Consider the following 23882-nt stretch of genomic DNA (forward strand, 5'->3'; position numbering starts at 1 on the left):
CGGATAGTCACACGACTGAAAAGTCACTGAAAGCCGTCTGAATCATTCGAATGGTTTCCACCTGGCTGTCGCCCAGTTTCTGGCAAAATTTGATGCGGCGCTGCTCCAGTCATTCCGTCTTTTTCCTTGAAATGAAAATCCGCCGAGCACACTGCACGTCCTCACACAAAGGCTGCTTACCAGAAAATGATGCAATCGACAGGCGTGAAAAAGTTCACGCATGCACACGAAGGTTCAAGGTTTGCTCAAGCACGCACAAAATAAAAAGGTCCGATACTTTTCTAACAGACCTCGTACGCAGCACAATGCAACTCTACGCAGGCCTGGTGTGAAATGGGCTTAAGACAAAAATCCCCCCCCCGCTTCAGTTGTCATGGAGGAGGAAACTGTTGAAAGAGAACCAAACCGTTCTTTGTAGCAGGCTGTAAACACATTTATTTCTGCTCTAAAGTTGGAGATTTTACCATGGAGTCCTATGGGAAAGTGCTCTGTTTTGGAGCCAGCCTCAAGCGGTCAGTCAAGGTACTACACTTATGTGTGCGCTTCAAATCCAGTGGGCTCAGGTTGCTGCATGATTTTAACCTACTGTATTTTCCGCACCATAAGGCGCACCTAAAAACCTTACATTTTCACAAAAATCGGCCGTGCGCCCTATAATCCGGTGCGCCTTATGTGCGCACTGAATTCCAAAATCTGTAAAAACGACCGACGACGTCTTTGACCGTCGGAATATCGGACCATTTCCCGCTGACACAAGGACGTAATACGTAAAGTACGTACGCTAGCAGCATAGAGTACGTACCCTGGCAGCAATAAACCAATCGGAGAACATTACATAATACGTAAAGTATGTACGCTGGTAGCGTAGAGTACGTACGCTGCCAGCGATAAACCAATCAGAAAAGAGTCCGTGAGTCCATGGTACGTACACTTACCTCCGCCACTCCTCCGGTAGTTACCGTATACTACAGGTATCCTGCAAAACAACATTTGTTTGTCTAAGGACCCCCGAAAATGGCGCCAGCGAAGAGACATGCTTATGAGGAACAATTCAAACGGCAGGCTATCAGTTACGCGGTTGTTCATGGGAATAGAGCAGCTGCGAGAGGAAACAAGAAAATGAACTGCGCCAAGTTAAAAAGACCAAACGGAGTTTCCGCAGAAACAAAGCGAGGTGGCCACAGCTAGAAGACCAGCTGTTCAATTCAGACACAGAAGATGAAGACTTTGATGGATTTGTGACAGAACCATAATAAAAAATAATGTGAGTACCATATTGTTAAATACCAGTAGTTCAAAGGACCCCTGAAAATGGCGCCAGCGAAGAGACATGCTTACGAGGAACAATTTAAACTGCAGGCTATCAGTTACGCGGTTGTTCATGGGAATAGAGCAGCTGCGAGAGGAAACAAGAAAATGAACTGCGCCAAGTTAAAAAGACCAAACGGAGTTTCCGCAGAAACAAAGCGAGGTGGCCACAGCTAGAAGACCAACTGTTCAATTCAGACACAGAAGATGAAGACTTCGATGGATTTGTGACAGAACCATAATAAAAAATAATGTGAGTACCATATTGTTAAAAAGCGGTAGTTCAAAGTTGTTAAAAAGTTCAAATAAACTCACCATTTTGCTTCCGTGACCTTTTTTTTTTTGTAGACTATATGTTTTAGCGTGCGCCTTTTGTAAGGGTTAAGTACCCGCTAATTGAGGCCGTGCCTTATAATCCGGTGCGCCTTTTGTAAGGGTTAAGCACCCGCTAATTGAGGGCGCACCTTATAATCTGGTGCACCTTATGGTGCAGAAAATACGGTAGTTTTTATTGGGCCTCATGTAAGAACTACTCAGACCCTCTTTTTTCCCCTGTACATGGCGTATACACATAATACATTCCCAATTTTCTTGTATTTTGACTTTTTCTGTAGGTAGAAGATAGATCCCTTCTACGTGTCACAGCCAGGTATAACGTGGACATCCCCTTGGCCGTCTCCAGCCACTGGGCTGGATCACACAAACAGAGAAACATGTCAACATGTCCAAGATAATGTAGCCGACACTGCCTCACAATGCAAGTGATTCATCTCATCATATACAACAATACCACATCTAATTTTTCTACAGTGAAATGTGGGGTACCCTACCCTTCTGTTCAGGCATTTGTTATTTACATCATATTACTGCACTTAGAAACAGTCTTAAAAAAATGTTTTTAATGTTACACTAACGATACTCAGGAAAAATGTGTCCCCATTACTCCAATGCCAGCGTCATTTTGTTTTCTGTTAGAAGGACAACCAAGTTTTATGACTTGAAGTTACCCTATGAAATAGTCCATGGATGAACTCACCTTTATTCGGCATGCTCTGCATTCTCAAAAATGCAGACCTCCCTTGTAGTCAAAACCCAAAGACTCAAGCCCCTTTCACACCGGGGCTGCTTTGAGTTGCTTGGTGTGGGGTCATGCGTCAGGTGCATGCAGCAGGGGGCAGAGAGGAGGTGAGGAAGCAGAGGAATCAGAGTGCACAATTTGACTGCAGCCAGACTGTGCACTCTGATTTCTCTTCTTCTTTATATGTGTTCTTGTGCAGGGCTGCAGGTCTGCACTCTGAGTTCTGTTATAGCTTATCTCTCCTTTTACCGCGAGATGCGCATGCGTGAGCAAACCATCCGTGAGTAAATGTGGAGATGTCTGGAGTTATACTTGATGTGGACATGTCCTGTCTCTGGCAATCAGTCTGTGAGTAGGATTTATGTCCTTTTTTGTCCTTTATTTAACAGAATTATGAGAGTGTTTGAGGGGAGAACAAAGAACTGCAGCAGCCAGTTTTTTTTATTTTTTTATTGTTCACATGTGCGCGCGCGAACGAATCGTCCATGAGTGGACTGTGGACATGTCCTGTCTTTGGCAATCAGTCTGTGAGCAGGACTTTTATGGACTTTAAACACATTTGTGAGAGAAGAGCAAAGCAGCAGCAGCATTTTTTTTCTGTGCTCTTTTTGAGCGTGTAGTTTTACTGCATTGTGTACACAGTATAAAACAATCCTGCGTGATTTATACTTCAGGAACAATGGAACACAGCAGGAATCATAAATTGGTGTTGGGTAACGTTATATTGTGAGGGTGTGGCTTCCAGTCACGTTGAGAACCGTCGCGTTGCTCTGACTTGCGCTGAAACCACTTAATTTCTGCATCGAGCACAGGACGCAAGAAAAAATTAAACATGTTTAATTTTTGGCACCCGATTTGCTTCATCCTTTGCACCCCTCGCGCTGTTGTGGGGTTGAGCTACATCGTCTTGGCACTGGGTTGCTTCCACGTGGCGTTGTCATGACGCCGCACGACGCAACTCGAAGTGGGCCTGGTGTAAAAGGGGCTTCAGCAGTCTAAAGGGCAACAACTATTTCCTATGTAGTTTACAAACACCTTCATTTGACATGGAGCACAATAAAACAGACCTACACTGACAGTTGCTGTACACTAGGGATACAACCTTTTTGGTCCTGTATCATATTCCAATGAGCACTGAAAATCAATGTTTGTTTTGTATTTGATAAAAAGAAAAAAGGTTCATGCATGACTAATGTTGAAGTTTTTATACTCTGTTGCAATTGGGTGGATTTCCAAAAACTTGAACCCTGGTTGAACAATAAACAAAAAAGGGAAAAAGCATGAAGACTCAGCAATACAATCTAATCACCAATGAAATCTTACAATTGGTAAGAATTTATTGAAAGCCAAGAGTGCTATGCAACCTTCCCCACATTCAAAAAGGGTTTGCATAAGAGTACAAAAATGGGTTCATGGGTAAACTTTTTTAAAGACAGCTCAAAAGGAAAAAAATTACAAGTTGTATCCCTATTGTACACTCCGTATGAACGCAGGTCCACTTTACTTCAAGCACAGGGAGTGTTTACCTCTTTAGCATGTCTCAGGCCACGCTCCCAAGCACTCTCCACAGGAGGCTCCATTGGAGGAGGAGGGGGAGGAGGAAGCTCCTCTACTGCAGGGCCCCCCTATGACATGAAAAGCAAAACTTTATCGACTGCATCATATTTGCACATGCTCATACACACTGCTTGTCAGTATCACTAGAGAATTTGATGCATTAGCATCTGAGGACTTTATATAGAATAAGTAAGTAAAGTTTATTTATAGAGGACTTCTCCAGATAAAATCACAAAGTGCTTCCCAGTAAAAACAACAACAACAACAACAAAAAAACCCATAAGAACACAAATTAAAAACAGCAGAAACATAAAACTAGGTAAAAGCCAGCCTATACAGCTCAAGCCAGGCTGTCTTGACAGAGTCCACGGATCATATTCCAAAGGTAATGCATTTCACAATTTAGGTGCTAAATGGACTGCATTTATATAGCGCTTTTCCATCTGCATCAGACGCTCAAAGCACTTTACAATTATGCCTCACATTCACCCCGATGTCAGGGTGCTGCCATACAAGGCGCTCACTACACACCGGGACCAATAGGGGATTAAAGGCCTTGCCCAAGGGCCCTTAGTAATTTTCCAGTTAGGCGGGGATTTGAACCCATGATCTTCTGGACTCAAGCCCAACACCTTAACCACTAGACCATCACCTCCCCTGTGCTACAACCTCAAATGCACAGTCTCCCTTAGTCTTCAACTGTGACTCAGGCACCACCAACAGGCTCCGGTCCAAAGACCTCAGAGACATGCTTGTAGCATACGGATGTAAATGTTCAGTGATGTAAGGTGGCATTTGACCACACAGAGCACTAAAAGTCACCACCAGAATTTTAAATTGCAGTCTGAAATAGAGAGCTAGTACGAGGTGGACAGAATCTGTGTTACGTGAGACCTCTTTGATGACCCTGCAATAAGCCTTGCAGCCGCGTTCTGGAACGTTTGTAAGCGGTCCAGATGACTTGCTAAGGATAAAGAACAAGTTACAGTAGTCAAAAAGCGAGGAGACAAACATGAATAATCATCTCCAACTCAGCCCTAGACACAATGCTGCTCAGACAGACAATATTACGCAAACGAAATAAACAATCTTGTACGAGACGAGTAACGTGTGTCAAAGTTGAGGGTAAACGCTATAACAGGCCCTAAGGCCAATCAGGCTTGTGCTCATCACCAAATAATATAGCATAAAGCAGATGGGAGAATATCACTTCCACTGGATGAGACATTAGTCGACCACAGGTCACTTCCACAGACAAAACTGGTGCCCATGTACAGCTGGGTGAACTGGGATAATGCAAAATAATGGTAAGTCTCACTGCACTGCAAATGTCTGTGCCCACTGAAACATGTTATGCAAGTGAAACCTACCCAGGGGCTATTTTGCATGAGTGGATGTGGTCCTCCAGGGGGCGCTCCATTAGGTGAGAAAGGGTCTGGTTTACTGATGAGGGAATAGTTACCTTTGTCGTTGACTCCAGGATGGATAAACCTACAGTTCATCCCCCAAGTACAATTTCCTGCAGGAAAACCAGTATGTATGTTAAATCATCAGTAGGCCGCAGTCATGCCAAGCAGAATAAACAGCAAAACAAAAAACATGAATAAATAAAAAAGCAAGTAACACTGCTGCAAAATTATTCTCTTTCGTAACACTGAAATCAAAAGTTAACATTTTACTAAGTCCCAACATCTACTACTGAAAAAAGAAGCCAACTAGAAGTGCCAAATGTTGCAGCCACTTGAGACAGGCCCTAAAACAGTAACTACCGCAGACCCTCACGTTAAAATCCCCAACTTTACTGCAAAAATAAATGGTTATAGACTGGTGTGTCTTTGTGTGTGTGTTCCTTTTTTTTTTTTCCATTCATCCGTTTCAGCAACTGTCCTCCTGCCTGCTTCTGCTCTCTGAGTCAAACACTTGTTTTTTCAAAGTTTTTCAACGACATAATAAAGTCATTTTCATGTGTGATGGCAAATATTTGACTAGTTGAAGCTCATTAAGGTGCATCAATAGTTAAGCAGATGGCCTTATAAAATATGTCCCTGCAGAAATCAACCTGTATGAATCAACACATTTTTTTCCCCCCTCTTTCAGATTTAGTTTGCTAGGAACAGATTTGAAAATTAAAAACAGTCCAGATGTTCGCTGTGATTAATTATTATTGTGGAAAATCAGTCTTTATCTATTTTATAGATGTTCTTGTGTTTGAGGTTTAATGTTAAATATCTCTCAGCCCCACAGCGTATGAGTTTTCACAGAAACTGCCCTGCTACAGGCATCATTTAGGCCGGACAGAGCTTGTTTAATACCTCTGTGACAAATAGAATAAAAATATTCCCAAATGCTTTAAATTCACCTCAGATTTTAAAACACCAACAACCTAGGATTTAAATCCAACCAAAGAAAATAAATGAATAAAATAAATAAAAAAAACTGTCAGACAGCTATATCAATTTATTTCATACATTACCTAAGTGGTTAAAGATGTTATATATATTAAATTATACCATGGTCAGTGAGAATTCCATGTCTAACTGGCGTGCTTTCGTTTCGTGTACACGCACACGTAGTTCGGCGAGTTAAGTCACTGTAATATCACTCCGCTCTGGTTGTCACCATAGCAACGTACAAATTAGTTGGCGCAGATCAGCTGTGTTTTGACAGGTGAATGACAGAAACGTGATAAAACATGGATTTCCAAGTGAATTTTAATATTTTTGGCCAAAATAAAACGTTTGAGGAATGGGAAGAGGAGGAGAGCAAACAAGAAGAACAGCAAAAGCAACGGCATAAAGATTTAACATCAGACAAACTGGACAAGATTGAAGACGGGAAAGAAGAAGAGAACAGTTGCCAAGGATGAAAATATCTTCAGACTGGCATAAAATAGTCCCAAATACTTGCGCATTTCTATCAAGTTCTGTTAACTTGAATAAATATTTGTGTGTTAGCTCCACTTATACATTTTATAAGTGGATTAAACAACTCGAAGCCGTGCATTATACAGTTTGAATGCACTTCGCGGCGTAACACCACTCCGCTTCGTGGTGTTTTAGACTCCGCGTCATGCAGTCGAACCGTATAATGCACGGCTTCGAGTTGTTGAATCCTTACTGAAAAATTGGCTGTCATGTTGTTGGATGTCAAACTTTGTCCAAATACTAGTACACCTGTCTGTATTTTCCCATCAATCACCATTTTTGTAATGTTGCATTTGTACACCAACACAATATGTGCTTTTGCATATAGTTATTATAAACATATCACATTAACCACACTGAAATTCAGCCCTCGAGGGTCTTGGTGGCTTCCCTCACAAGTCTTTCATGTGCATTTAGTCTGAAAAGACTTTACTGAGGTTTTGTGTAAATAATCTGTGTTACTGAAATGGATTGGGTTAAATTGAGTCCCAGAGATACCAGCATTAAATTAAGAGAAAACAAATCTTTCTTCTTCTTCTTTTGGTTGCTCCCTTTAGGGGTCGCCACAGCAGATCAATCATTTCCATCTCACCCTGTCCTCTGAATCCTCCTGTCACACCAACCACCTGCATGTCCTCCCTCAACACATTCATATCCTCCTCTATACACTATATACCCTGGGTCTCTACACATGTTCAATCCATTTCAATCTCACCTCTCTGACTTTGTCTTAAAAACCGTCTCACCTGAGCTGTCCCTCTGATATGTTCATTCCTAATCCTGTCCATTCTCATTACTCCCAAAAAGAATCTCAACATCTTCAGTTCTGCCTCCTGTCTTTTTATTAGTGCCACCGTCTCTAAGCCGTACAACATAGCTGGTCTCACTACTGTCTTGCAAACTTTCACCTTCACTCTTGCAGATGTTCTTCTGTCACAAATCACTCCTGCCACCTTTCTCCACCCACTCCACCCTACCTGCACACTCTTCTTCACCTCTCTACCACACTCTCCATTACTTTGGACAGTTTACCCCAAGTATTTAAACTCATCTACTTTCACCACTTCAACTCCTTGTAACTGCATTATTCCACTGGGCTCCCTCTCATTCACACACATGTACTCAGTCTTGCTCCTACTGACTTTCATTCCCCTTCTCTCCAAAGCATATCTCCACATCTCCAGATTACACTCAACTTGATCTCTACTCTCACTACAGATCACAATGTCATCTCCAAACATCACAGCCCATGGAGACTCCTGTCTGATCTCACGCGTCAACCTGTCCATCACTAGTACAAACAAGAAAGGTGTCAGAGCTGATCCTTGGTGTAATCCCACCTCCACCTTGAATGGGTCTGTCATTCCTACTGTGCATCTCACGGTTGTCACATTATTCTTGTACATGTCCTGCACTACCCCAACATACTTCTCTGCCACTCAACTTCATCATACAATACCACAACTCTTTCTCTTGGCACCCTGTCATAGGCTTTTTCTAAGTCCACAAACACACAATGTAACTTTTTCTGGCCTTCTCTGTACTTCAACAGTATTCTCAGAGCAAACATTGCATCTGTAGTGCTCTCTCTCGGCATGAAACCATATCGCTGCTCACAGATCTTCACCTGTTTTCTAGGCCTAGCTTCTACTACTCTTTCCCATAACTTCATGCTGTGGCTGATCAGTAGTTACTGCAGCTCTGCACATCACCCTTGTTTTAAAAATAGGAACCAGCACACTTCATCTCCACTCCTCAGGCATCATTTCACTAAGATTTTATTAAACTGTCTCATTTCAGTGACAGTATTCAAGCCTTGCAAATAATTTTTTGAAAAATATATTGATGTGCAGCTACAGTGTACCATTCTTCTGATGTGAAACCAGTGAATGATTGTACATTCAGTGGCCAGTCTTCTAATCTCAGACAAATAACTCTGGACTGTTTCAGGTTTTTGCATATCAGTTTTCTGATAACCTCTTTGGTCCAAATTCTAATTATACTGTTTCTACCAGTGTTTTCAGTCACTTTTACTTTACTTCAAATTCAATTTTTACTTTACTTCAAATAAAAGGAAGACGGATGCTTCATTTTGTAGCACACTGTCTATTCATTACTGTTGTATGTATGTAATACATGTACATGTAATACATTTACAATTTTTTAATGATTGACTGTATTTATGGCTGCCCACATTTCGCAATTTTGTGCATACAAGTGCCCTCATTTCTTGTCAGCACTCTGCTCTTTTTGAAAGCTAGCTGGAATAATGTATCGCGCACATATGTGTGTGTATTTTTTCACTGACTGCACCGAGAGGACATTTCCAAAGGAATAACCCCCAGACACACAAACAAACACAGCCTGCACCTAACGCAAGAGCACAGCACAAGTCATCTGTACAATGTTGGAGCAATGACAGCTACCCAAACATCACAGTGCACTTCAATACTTAAGAGAGAAAACAAGCATTGTTTGTCCAGTCAGGTCTTTAATTATTTGGACAGTGAGAGTTTTGCCTCTAAATAAGTGGCTCTTATGTGTACACTGTTAAATTCAAGGGATTTCACAAAAATATTGTATTAACGACTAAGAAATGGTCGTTTGTACACATACTGCCTTCATTTTCATATCCCATAAGTAAATAGACAAACTAAATGCAGCCCCCCACCCCCCTTTGTTTTTAAAACAAACCAAAAACAATTTCAGCCAGGATTATTTTGACAAATCAGGGAAGGCATACATGAACATTTCCAATTCATTGAATATGTTTTAGACTTGCAATAGCAGTCTGCTGCAACACCAGTTATACAGCTTCATATTACAGAAATGCTAAAAATAGTGCACGTGCTGCTCCAAGAAGAGAAAAAAGTGTTATCACAGTCAGTACAACAACTCCCCCTGCTGTAAAACAACTGAATAAGTGCTTAGGTCAATAAGTTCTAGGTCCTGTGCAGCGTAATAAAGCAGGATTTTAAATTTCAGAGAGCAACGTAAAATTATCAAATTAAAATTTACTACATATATTTGTTTAAAACACAGGAACATTTTCTCACACAGTTTTGTGTTGTGATAGAGTTTTTTACTTTACACTGAAATGTCTGTAGACAATTCAACGTTAGATTTGTGTCACTGTGTGATTTCACTGTAATTACACCAAGTGGCAGTCCTTTAAAATGGTACAAAGCCAACGGGCTAAAGCCAGCCACACACTACATGATGATACGACACAAAACTGCCTTACGCATAAAGCCCTTGTCCCACTGAACTGTTAAGAGTCCAGTTACTCAACAAACGTGGGAGAATAGTGGCTCTGAGAGGCTCTTAGAGGCAGAAAATTCGGCTAATGAGGCTCATCTCAGAGTGGCGCAAATTTCAAGAAGTTCAAAATTTAGAAACAACAGCATTGGGCAGTTTGTGTACGAGGTACTATGAGGACGAACTAGGATTTTAGAAGCATTTCTGTGGTGAGGACGAGGCTGTTAAAAGCTCATTATCCGAGCACCTGGCAGCTTTGAGGACAGGGCAGGCTATTTTGGCTTAGCCCTCTTGCGCACTACAATCCCACCTGTTTTGTGCGCTGGACGCTGTAAAAAAATGCTAATTATTTTGTAGCGGATTAATCATTTTCTGTCAAAGAGGTTGGATGTTGAAAACACATCTAATCACTTCTGGAATCACAAAGGACATTTGGAGCTTTTTTCTCTCTCTCTGTCTCGTGCAATGTGGTGGAGAACATATTTGGAACAGCTTAAAAATGTAAGTACTTGTAATGTTTTTACTGTAATAGCTTGGTAAAACATTTTCATGTTCATTCCTTCTTATAAGCACCTGTTAAGGTATATTTATGATGAGGCGCACTGAGTGCGCTGATGCAATGACACGCTCAAGAAGAGCATGTGTTGCACACTCCCCCAACACGTGCATGCGTGCCCCCCCGCAGGGCGAGGCGCATCTCATCTGATCACAGAGTGACACCTTGGTCTGTGCCCTGAACGGACCAGGGGTGTGGCAGCTGTTGAAATCTCTGGTCCTTGACATCAGAGCTGCAGAACACGCACCGTGTTTTGACGGACATGCACGTGTGTACACTTGCTGTACTCGCATCAAAAAAACATACATTACTTCTGCAACAAAGTGACCACACATTTTCTAAAGCTGGACAGTGCGCACACTGACAGGCTGTTCCAGCTGGACCAAACTGTCAGTTTATGTGGACATGCAGCCAGTGATTTAAACGTCACGTCTGTCTGACAGGACAGTGAACGGGGCGCCGCAGGACCATATGGCAGGTCAACAGTACGACAAATACGCCACTTTCAGTCACATATCAGCAAAAATACACCGTAGCGGACGCTGTTTGGTCAGTTATGACAACACTTCTCTCTCTTTTTTTAATTTAGAAAATACATTTGTCTGCTTGTTCATTTTAGCTATTTCACACTTCTATTACAAGACAGTGATTGTGGCGCAGTGGTAGAGTTTCTGTCTGGTAATCAGCGTGCGTGGGTTCAAATCCTGTAAGTAGTGTTTTTTTTTTTACCAGGGTTATTTAACTGCAGGGTTCTGTATTGCGTCCCCTTTTATATATTATTTATATCAACCCAGTGATATTCACAAATTATATAGCTGATTTTTATTTTTATTTTCCTCCACATCAGCAGTGCAATGTGGTGCAGCTCATCCCTGCCTCACAGCTGCAGCAGCTCACACTGCTCAAAAGGCACCATTGCATGCACGAGTCACTGTGCCAGCATCGTGCACACCTGCCCATCGGTGTGATGTTTTGTGGTGCGCTCATACAAGCTCTACCATGGTGAGTCGCCCTGGAGTTGTACACAAACTGACCATATTCACACTATGTGTGAAGGGACTCTAACTGATGAACACAAAGTTAAAAGTTGGCTCATGGTGACTGTAAGCCGCGGAAGAAATAAAGCCAGCGAGAAGAAGAGCAGAGGCAACTGTCCAGGAACCCGTGGTTTGGTTCTAGCCAGTCTGGTGCATTTAATGACTCTGTAACAAAGGTGAACTGCTGCCTGGCACACGGCGTGCACCAGCCGGACTGTACTGGAGCGTCTATTTTTGGACTGCGTGCAAAAAATGTGACAACTTAAATGGATGCTGTGAATTGAAAACCCACACTTTAAAGGGACCAAGTGTGGGAGGGTTGGACCAAACCCATGCATAGACGTGCACCAATGTCACGTTATATGGTGCTACATGGATCATATTTGGCTTGACGTGGATCATATGCGGCGACACGAGCCATTCGAGGCTGGACGGGGCTCAAATGACAGGTCAGTCATGGCTCACTAGAGGCTGATACCTGACACGTGAGGAACAGAGAGGTACATAGAGGCGCCTTAGGCGGATACGTGATTACTTAAAACATGGCTCATTCTTCAAATAGTTGCTGACACACCCATGCCTGACTCATTATTCATGGAGTATTACCTGGTCACCAGGATCCAGCACTGATGGACAGTAGGTCAGAAGTTGGTTCATGAGAAGCTGAACTGCAGATAATTATCCAGGACAGTTCCTGCTCCCGCTAAACGCACAGAACTGACCTCCAAACACTTAACTGAATCTCTGATTGGACCACAAGATCGCAGCAGTGTTCTTGTGTGGATGAGACCAAAAGTTTCACTGGACCATACCATACCTACACTTTGGGTTTGAGCCCTGGTCCAGCCCCTGTCAGTAAAAGCACATTTTGCAAACAGATTTCCATCTCCGACTGGCTAAAAGCCCAGAATTTAAGATCTGCTTGCGCAGGTGCCTGTATTCAAGGCAGAGGTGTAGTGAGACAATGGGAGGGACCACAGCAGAATGAGACATACCTGGTATCTGTTGGCGCACTGATTTTGCAATATTGTGTTGGGCATTTCCATGTGACTCGTGTTACATTTATTGGTCATGTTATTTCTTTTGTGTACCTCCCACACATAAATTTATGAAACACCATTTCTTTCATACATGTGCCAGTTGACACGGTGTGAAATGACAAACAATAAGCAAGATAATTCTTTAGTCATAATTACAGTGTGACTCGTGTTACACAAGGAAATGGCGAAAAACTTACTGTAAATGATTGGAACAAAGGAATACATTAGTAACATTACATTAGTAACTCATATTAAAAAGGAAAAGAAAATACTACCACAACTCGGGTTACATTTTTCCTAAAACTGAAAAAGTACACTTGAGTCACCATATGTGAAGCATTTTTTTTTTTATTTTAAACTAATCTATGACTTCCAGACTCTGTATCTGAACAAAAATAGCATTAACCCTTTGTTTTATGAATCTAGTGTACGATTTACCTCCTACATAGATCAAGTCATTTCTAAATCTAATACATGTACATCAGCAGCCCATTAGATGTACATGTATATACATTTCTACAATACTCAGGTCAGCTCATTTTCTTCAAACATGTTGCAAGAGATCACTACAAATCAAAATCAGTAAAACCAAAGTGACCACAGTTGTTAACAGTAAAAGGTGGCTGCAGTCTTCTCACCAGTTTGTCGTGGGTGTAAAATATCTCATCTGGTTTCGCAAGTAATTTTCAAAATTTGCCAGCTGGTATCATTAGAGAAACTTGGTATTCACTATTTTCAGTATGTTTTACCTCCCCTGGGTAAATCTTCCCATCATATTCTACACCAAACCAGTCAGTCACCCACCAAGACACTAGAACTGGCGTTTCTGACGCTTCTGTCAGCCTTCTCTCCAGAGTCAGCATTTAATTCTGTCTCACTTAGTTCTGAATCTGATTCAGCACAAAGTTCGGCAGCATTAAATACTGCATCTGAAGAGAGGGTGCAATTAGGGCAGTCACAATTATTACAACAGTCGCCAATCGCGATTATTTTTCATATTCACGATTATTTTTCATATTCGCGATTATTTTTCATATTCGCGATTACCGTGAATTATTTGTTTTATCCACAAAGCATAAAACGACTCAGAATCTGACGTCGTGCTGCAGGCTCGCTCACTCTGTTTCGCTCTCGTCTTAAGGCAGGACAATAACAGAGGCTGAGGAGCGATCCGTCCTGCTGTTTGGATAAGACGGCCGATTAAAACAGTGGCCGTCTTCTTCAAAGCCATCTAAAATGCGGAGTTTACCGAAGGAGCTGTCGGTGTGTGTATCTGTGTGTGTGTGTGTGTGCGCGCGTGGAGTCAACAGGCTGCAGACTGCGAGGGAGGGGGTGAGGGATGGAGGGAGATTCCTGAATGGAGGCACAATGCGTTACAGTCTGAGAACCATCAGTGCACGCAGCGAGCACAGAGCAGAGAGAGGATTTTAACCCGAGTGAACACGTTAAAAAAACAAAACCAAAACGTGGAGCTACCTTTAACTTCTCTCTGAACTTTCTCTCCCGGTGTGATTCTGCCGTTACCGTCCTGTTCACACCATGTGTGCATCGTATACTTAAACGGTCAAATATCTTTAAAAACATATTTAAAAAATGAGAATTTATCAATGAACTGAGCAAAAATTGCGCATAATGAGTTAAAAAAAAACCCTGACATGGAGAAGCTGTGGTGATGTTCAGACGCACAGATCACAAAAAGCAGGTGAGAACTCTGAACTTTAAGAGCTGTTATTTTCCAAAGGTATGTGTTCGATCTTGAGCTTAATGTAGTGTTTAAGCACAAAACGTGACTGATGAGGAGAAACAATTTCAGAAATGCAACAGAAACAACCACAAATCAGAAAAAGTTGGGACTGTATGTAAAATAAAGATAAAAATAAAAATGCTGCACTATTACCAGTTTCTCCACTCACAGAAGCCAAACGGTCTTCCAGAGTTGTGTAATTACACTACGGTAGTAGAATATAAAGAAGGGAAAAAAGAAAAAAATAGACAATATATTCGTCAATCGCAATTATTTGTCTGACAATTAATTGTCTCCAGAAATTCCTAATCGTGACAGCCCTAGGTGCAATAGGTGGCATTCCCATCAACCAACTTCATGCAGTGAAGATTCGCAACGCCAGGAACTAGGGGAGCATTTGTAAATACCCATTTTATCCGTAATGATCCCATCAATGTCAGAGGTCTTCAATTCAATGACCTGGACATTGCCTGCCCTGGCTGCCTCGGTGAAAGTAGATGCATAGTTTTTCTATTTCTCATTGCATTCATTACCACCCGGTTCACTTGCCCACCAATGCTATCAACAAGGCCCTTCCCATGTGACGTGGCAAAGAAATTCCATGCTATATCAAAGCCATGCTTTAGCTGGAAAAGTGCCAAAACAGCAAAAATAAACCTATTCTTAAACAGTGACGCAGGGCCATCAGACCAAATCGACACTTTTTCACGGTTTTTGGAACTTCATCCAGAATGTGGTCAATATATGCTACAACTGTATCTTTGGAATGGGTCACATGATCTCAGGACAAAATGAGGGGATGGAGAACCTCATTTTTTGTGACTCGCTTTACAGATATTCAATGCTCAATAACTTATCAAAGAAGGGGAGACCAGGCCTGCTGCTGGTTTTCCCATAACCAGTAAGTGCTAGAGATGCAGCTATATCACGATCAGTTTGCTACTAGCATAGGCTTTGTTTTGTGAAAAAAAAAGTACTTTTTTGTGACTCAAGTTGCAAAACTTTTAATACTCAGTGAAGAAGACTACTAAAGAAAAAAGTAAATGTTAGAACAAAACTGAAAATATTTAGAAGATTTACATAATTAGTCAAAATAGTGAAACTTTGAGATTTCTTAAAAAATAAGGCTGCAGAGGACAGCAAAAAAATCTGATCTAAAATGATGGAAAAATGTATTTAAAAAACTGCAATATTCAAATGAAATTTTCATGAGCAAAACGTGTAACCAAACGTCTTTTCTTTTCTGAAAAAAGAACTTATTTTACATCAAAAATACTGAAAATGCAAGGGAAACACTTTTTTTTGCCTAATTTGCCCATTCAGCATGGAAATGCCCTGTTGCTCTGAGCTTTGGTTCTCATCGTGCTGAATTTGAAGGACTTCCGACATAAAATGCACTGCGCCTTGAGCACATTCCCCAATACTGGTTTAAGTCACGCCACAAAATCTTCAGCGACAAGTCCATTTTCATCCATTTAGAATTCCATCACGTTACGTCAAATCAGCTGAACATTTGTCTGCTCTGAGCATCCTGGTAATAAGCAAATTGCCTGGTTTGGTTTGCATAGCACTGCTTGAGGCTTTCACTGAATTATAAAAATAAATAGTTATCGCCATTTATTTTGATATTTTTAAATTACAATGTCATAAGAAAATGAATCAAGTCCTACTTCCTATGCCTTGGTATTTTTAAGATTTTTTTTACATTTTAATACCAATTAAGTCCTTATTTTTACATGAATGAATTTAATGCCTTTTAAGACTTTACGGATCTACAAGAACCCTGTAAATGGGCTTTAAAAAAGTAGCCTGACAGCTGCTGCATTCTTCACTTTACCTTCAAACTGAAATATTCATTATTTCTTTAGACAATTTGCATGAACAGAACAGAAACAGTGAGCAACACCTCTAATATTACTGTTTTTACACACACGCCAACCTGCCAGGATCCAACTACTGTCTATGTTTTATAGCAACTCCAACTGAACTTAAAAGTAGTTTTAAGTACCACTTTCTGACTGATGATGCTGTGAGCCAAGTCAAAAGTATTTTTCAGCAACCACAAATTCAGAGTTCATTCACATTTGAATGAATTCAGCATAGATACACCGCTGTCTGACACCACTTACCTTTGACAAAGAATCTGCAGATTGGACGTGGTCTGATCTTTCTGTCTGAGGGATCTTTGACCTCCCCCTCCTCCAGATCGTCATCCTGCAAACACACACATAAAAGGCATTAGGTCGAAAGTAAAGGCACTATCTAAAGCTATACAGCTGTCAAAGCATTATGCTGCAATCATGCACAAAACTGCTTTCACAATAATTTAGCAATAAATGGTAGCTGTTCATTGTTTTTAAAGCTGCTATTGTATTGTTTTTTGTATAGTTGTTTGGAAAGTGCCACCAGAATTTCATTGCAGAAATGCAATGCAAATAAACATCTATTCTATTCTTATTTGCCTATAGGAATATGCATGCATGCAAAACAACATTTTAAGGTGGGACTTCTTTACATTTTCAACATTTAGTGGATTCCACAGAAATATGCCATCCACACATGGAAATAATATTACTGCATTCAAATGCTTCACTGTTTTTGTTTTCCAGCAGTTTTTTGCCAATAAATGCAGTGTTGTTTGATTTTTATATGCAGTACACCAACAATTCTCATTTATAAAGGGAAAAAGTAAGAATGCACAGTATGCAAATCAGAAAAAACAGTGTTTCATTCCCCCCACTTTTTTTCTGGGGATCAACAGAAGTCACACTTAAGCCCCTTTCACACAGGGCTTGCATACAGTTGCGTTGTGATACGTATCGAGCACACTGTAAATTTGCACAGATTTGGCGCAGTCCCTGTGTAGGCTGGTGTACGATGGCGTATGGTTGCATGCCTATTCTTGCTTTCAGTTGAGTAAGGTTGCTTACTGTATGCTTGCTGCCACGTATGTAGCCCTCATCGCTATTTTTCTGCCTCTCAGTCCACTTCTGCCTACCTTTTTTTTTGCCGTTTCTAGACGTACAGCAGGACACACTGCTGCCTCATCAGGGCTCGTAACATCAGATAGCAAATTTCAGAGTATGTTGTGTGTGTCACCCCCTGAAGAAAGTACAATATAATGCCATTTAAACTCACAAGCATTCTTAAACATCCCATTTCTTGTTTCAGCAATCTAAAGAGAGCAACAGAGGGATTTCAGGAGAAACTGAATTTTGTCAGTTAAGTAAAATGTGGGTGGCACTGTGGCTTTAACACAGTAAATTTTGCAGAGTAAAATTTACTCTGCTGGGATAACACTTGGTCCCAGTCCAAATAGAGTTAAATATACTCTATCACAGTGCTAAATCAACTCTATCACAGTGTAAAATCAACCAGTCCTGGAGAGGGTGAGAAGCTTGACTATCCGGAAGGGACTGAGTAGAGCTGCTACTTCTTCACATTAAAAAGAGCCAGTTAAGGTGGTTCAGCATCTAGTGAGGTTGCTCCCTTGTCATTTACCTAAGGAGGTCTTCCAGGCACCTCCAACGGAGAGGAGGCCCCGGCAAAGACCCAGGACACACTGGAGAAATTATATTTCTCAGGTGTCCCAGGAACACCTTGGGCGCCCCAGGGAAAGTTACAGGAATTGGTTGAGGACAGGGAAGTGTGGAATGAGCTTCTTGCTCTGCTGCCACCGGACAAACCCGGACCAACACTGAAAATGAATTAATTTTCACTTAAAAAACAAAACAAACAAACAAACAAACAAAAAAGTACATTTTCTCTGTCTCAAGCTGGCTGTATGCCATTCTTCACTAAAACAACTTGTGCATCAATCAAGCAAGCAGCCTTGCTGCAACTGCAGGGTCCCAGTGGCCTCGGCGGCCACCGGGACCCTGCCACCGGGTCGCATATAAATAATTGATTTGGTTAATAGTAACAGCAATTTGCAGACTATAATAAGTTTTTGGCTAATTTCATTTAAAGGTATGAGCTGACATGGAAACAGATGCTACACAACGTGTTTGAAACCACGAAATATCCCAACAGCATACTAAGTAACTTCATGAAACGCTCATCAGTCCCATGATCCCACCCCACTGCCTGGCAGAATCATGACTTACATCAATCTCTCCTTCATCAATCTCTCCGTCATCCTCATCTTTCTTCTTGTCCCGGAGGGAATCTCTTCGCATTCTTTCTAGCCCCTTGGAGTCCTCAGTTTTCTTAGACTCACCATCACCAGGAGAAGGGGGAAGGATGCGCTTTTTCTCCTCCTTCTTACTGCTGCTTGTGTCTTCGCTTTTATCCACATCATCTCCTTCTGCCTTTGCATCTTCCTCCTCCTCATCCTCCAAGTGTATAGGGATGTTGGTCTCTTCGGGAACCTCCTCGTCGTAATCCAACTCATGCTCATCCAGCTCACGGGAAACTGACGCTGAGTCGTCAGTTATTTCCCTGACCATAACTGCTCTCCTTCTCTCCTCAGCTCTTCTTTCTTCTTCCTCATCCCCCTTTGTCTTGTTTTTGTCTTCCTCCTCCTCCTCTTCATCCTCCTCATCATCCACCTCTGCTGTTTCTGCAACAGGTTCTGCTGCAGTATCCGTCCTATCATCTGCGTATCCCTCCTCGTCCTCATCTTCGCCGTCTTCTTCAGCAATGGTGCTCTTGACGCGTTCTGGCTCAGAGTCTGGAGACTGCGGGGTGTCAATGACTCGATCCTCTTCCTCCTCCCCTTCTTCAACTTCATTTCCACCCAAATGACTCTCCTGTGGCCCGTCCTCATCCCCCTCCATCAGCACAATGGTCTCATCCTCCTGTCCCATTTCCATTCCGTCAGTAACAGGCTCCTCATCTTCAACATCAGAAACAAAGTCAGGGACTACTTCATCCTCTTCTTCCAACTCATCTAAATCTGAACCCCTTTCTCTGCTTCCTACAACTTTGTCTTCCTCTTCTTCCTCCAACAACTGTCCGTTCTCTTCATGGACTATCTCACTGTCTGAGATGACTCTGTCCTCTTCATTAGGAGAATTCAGAAGTTCACTGTCAGAGAGGCCCTTCTCCTCCTCCTCAAGAGACTGGGGGGAGTGGGTCGGGCTTTCAGGTGTATCCATGACAGTGTTCACTGTAGTCTACAAAACAATGCAGAGTCAACAAGTAAGATTAATAGCGCTGTTTTTTGTTGAGCAAATATCAAAACCATTGTTTTTAGCAAGTCCTGATCATTAATGGCACTACAAACAGTTTTGTACTGCAAAAGACATCACACCAAACTATACTCAAGAGCATGAAAAATTACACAGAAAACTGAACCTGCACTGAGTCTAAAGTTGTCATTTTATTTTAGCAGAAACTAGCTAAAATACACATTGATTTTAGATTTTAATAAAAGCAAACTAACTTGAATTCTGGTACACCTTCACTGGATTATCAGACATGTTAGAGACATCAAATACATTGTGTAAGAAAAGTCTATTCTTAAGAGCACTTGGTGGCCAAGCCCAAAGGCCAGGTCAGCTAAAGAAGCAACATAAGCCGCTACTGAGGGCGCTCATCACCCTCATGACCAGGAACACGGCAGAGTGTAACATGTTAGTGTACAGCAAAAGACTAACAAGAACAACTGCACTAACTGGTTTGTTTGTTTTTTTGTTTTTTTAAAGACACAGTTTGGGCACCCCTGATCATTTTCATCATTTTCCTTTATAAATCATTGGTTGTCTGGATCAGAAATTTCAGTTAAATAAATCATATAGCAGACAAACACACTGATATTTGAGAAGTAAAATGAAGATTATAGTATTTACAGAAAGTGTGCAATAATTCTTTAAACAAAACTGGGCAGGTGCATAAATTTGGGCACCCATGTCATTGTATATTGATTTGAATCATTTAGCACTAATTATTGGAACACAAAATTGGTTTGGTAAGCTCACTGACCCTTGACCTCCTTACACAGGTGAATCCAATCATGAGAAAGGGTATTTAAGGTGGCCATTTGCAAATGTTTCCCCTCTTTGCATCTCTTCTAATGAGTGGCAACAAGGGAGCCTCTGAACAACTCTTAAATTACCTGAAAACAAAGATTATTCAACATCATGGTTTAGGGAAAGGATACAAAAAGCTATCTCAGAGATTTCAGCTGTCAGTTTCCACTGTGAGGAACATAGTGAGGAAATGGAAGACAGCAGGCATAGTACTAGTTAAGGCCCGAAGTGACAGGCCAAGAAAAATCTCAGATAAGCTGAAGCGAAGGATGGTGAGAACAGTCATAGTCAACCCACAGATCTGCTCCAAAGACCTACAACATGATCTTGCTGCAAACAGTATCTCTGGGCATTGTTCAACTATATAGCACACTTCGCACAAAGAGATGCTGTATGATGCTGTAATGCAGAGGAAGCCTTTTCTGCGTACACGCCACAGCGTCGCTTGAGGTATGCAAAAGGACATATGGACAAGCCAGCATTTTGGAATAAGGTGCTGCGGACTGATGAAACGAAAAGTTATTTGGACATAAGGGGTGGTATGCATGGCAGAAAAAGAACACAGCATTCCAAGAAAAACACTTGTTACCTACAGTAAAATTTGGAGGTGGTTCCATCATGCTATGGGGCTGTGTGGCCAGTGCAGGTACTGGGAATCTTGTTAAAGTTGAGGGTCACATGGATTCCAGTCAATATCAGCAGATTCTTGAGAACAATGTTCATGAATCAGTGACAAGTTGAAGTTTTGCTGGGGCTGGATCTTTCATCAAGACAATGACCCTAAACACTGCTCAAAATCTACTAAGGCATTCATGCAGAGGAACAAGTACAACGTTCTAGAATCACCATCTCAGTCCCCAGACCTGAATATTATTGAAAATCTGTGGTGTAATTTTAAGCGGGCTGTCCATGCTCGGAAACCAACAAACCTGACTGAACTGGGGATGTTTTGTAAAGAAGAATGGCCCAAAATACCTTCAACCAGAATCCAGACTCTCACTGAAAGCTATAGTAAGCGTTTAGAGGCTGTTTCTGCAAAAGGAGGATCTACTAAATATTGATGTATTTTTTTCTGTTGGGGTGCCCGCCAAACTTTATGCACCTGCCTAATTTTGTTTAAAGAATTACTGCACACTTTCTGTAAATCCTATAAACTTCATTTCACTTCTCAAATATCACTGTTTGTCTGCTATATGATATACTTAACTGAAATTGCTGATCTAAACAACCAATGATTTATAAAGGAAAATCATGGAAATCATCAGAGGTGCCCAAACTTTTACATACCACTGTATATGTTGTTGGAAAAAGTACAACTTCATCCTCATAATATTCCAATTGTACTGTCATGGCATTATTATTTTAACTGGGGTTTTATTTATGTCCTTGAAATCACTGATTTTTTTTTTTTTGTCTTGCTGACACACATCAGTTTGTTCTTTTCACCTGAATAATGAAATTTTTTCCTCAACTGATTAAATGTTTAACCTGTATTGCACACTTGACTAAAAAAGTAAGGCTGCAACTAACATATTTTCTTTACCAAATATGGATTTAAAAAAAAAAAAAGCTGTTGATCATACAGACTACATAAAACGTCATAAAATATATTTAAAACTGCTCCATGTCTTCCAGGGCAACAAGACACATTGCTAAATATTTTTTTTTGTCTCACAACACTCCAAAACTTACAAATACATTTCACCTCAATTCATCAAATGCCTTCTGCTTTCTTCAATTTGCCTCAAGAAAATTTCAAGACACCACATTATAATGTATACAGACCAAAATTTCAAACCAATAGGCCCATTCATCTGGTTAAAAACATGTACTAAATGAAACTATTGGAGTCCAAGACCCAGGTGTAGCTGCATATCTGGGACTGCTTCAATAAAAAAAAAAAAAAAAAAAACAAATAACAGATTTTCAAGTATGTTGTTAAATTGACCTGATTTAAGGTGTTGACACACTATGCTGAGTAAACTAATAAATAAGGGATTGAAATAACTTATGCGGTAGCAAATACTTCTGAACCCTTTGGTCTCCGGTGGATTTAGAACTCTAACGGACAGATGATGTCACATTTCCACTGGCAACACAAACAGCTGCATTCAGAAGAGCAATTTTCCCGGTTTCAAGACGTATGTGCCCTGGAGGGAGCCAGATTTGAGCAGGATTCACAGAGATGTGAAAGCAAATGCGGCTAGAATCCAGCTAGCTTGTGGATCATGATGTTATACTTCCTTACAACGTTCGTGCACTGAAAGTGTGCATCCCCTCCAGTGTGCCGGCGTTCAGCCCGGCTACAACAGTGAGGACAGCAAACAAACTTCTGTCTCTGCCACACCTTCTCGTCAAGAGAATCTGCTGGGCGCGGGCCAACGTCCAGATAAAAACACAGAGCTGTGCTGTCTTTTTTGGCTAAAGTATTACCTTGCCCATGTGGTTATATGAGCTATTTATGAAAGACAGTTCTTGATGCAGTCTTATGTGAGTGTTAGGAATCGGAGGTCATGGGTGCCCAGTTTAGGCTTTCATTGCTGCCCTTTAAGCACTGAAATACGTATAGATTCCTTCAATCGTTTAATGATATTACAAACTGCAAAGGAAGAAATATGCAAATCCATTCCCATTTTTCTTTGAGGAACACCGTTTCATGTCATTTCAATTTTTTTCACACATTTGATGACAAAATGGAGATCCTCTGACCATCTTTGCTCCTTAGCACTCAACCTTTTGTGGATAGTGCACTTGTACAAACCATGATTATAATTAACTGTTGACATCACCTGTCTGAAAAAAAATGATAATGGATGGTAAGGAGTCCAACATAGAGAAAAACTGGATTCAGAAAAGTTATATTGGACGAGGCATAGCCAAGTCCAATATAACACACACACACACACACACACACATATACACACACACACACACACACACACACACACACACACACACACATATACACACACACACACACACACACACACACACACATATACACACACACACACACACACACACACACACATATACACACACACACACACACACACACACACATATACACACACACACATACACACACACACATACACACACACATACACACACACACACACACCCACACACACACACACACCACACATACACACACACACACACACACACACACACACACACACACATATACACACACACACACACACACACACACACACACACACACACACACACTACACACACCACACACACACACACACATATACACACACACACACACACACACACACATACACACACACACACACACACACACACACCACATATACACACACACACACACACACACACACATATACACACACACACACACACACACACACATACACACACACACCACACACA

At 41.3% G+C, this 23882-nt stretch overlaps 1 protein-coding gene across 1 annotated transcript in view; it reads right to left on the reverse strand.

The window, feature by feature from the left end:
- Positions 1–19629, reverse strand: part of LOC117516219 (zinc finger CCCH domain-containing protein 18-like) — a 35702-nt gene extending 16073 nt beyond the window's left edge. Inside the window, exons 1-4 of the mRNA XM_034177136.1 lie at positions 18609–19629; positions 16632–16716; positions 5314–5462; positions 3913–4011 (exon numbers count right to left, since the gene is read on the reverse strand). Of these exons, the coding sequence (XP_034033027.1) occupies positions 3913–4011; positions 5314–5462; positions 16632–16716; positions 18609–19601 (1326 nt within the window). The 5' untranslated portion in view covers positions 19602–19629. The remainder of the gene's footprint in view (positions 1–3912; positions 4012–5313; positions 5463–16631; positions 16717–18608) is intronic.
- Between the last annotated feature and the right edge of the window lie 4253 nt (positions 19630–23882).

This window comes from Thalassophryne amazonica, chromosome 8 (genome assembly GCF_902500255.1).
Source record: "Thalassophryne amazonica chromosome 8, fThaAma1.1, whole genome shotgun sequence".
Classification (NCBI taxonomy): domain Eukaryota; kingdom Metazoa; phylum Chordata; class Actinopteri; order Batrachoidiformes; family Batrachoididae; genus Thalassophryne; species Thalassophryne amazonica.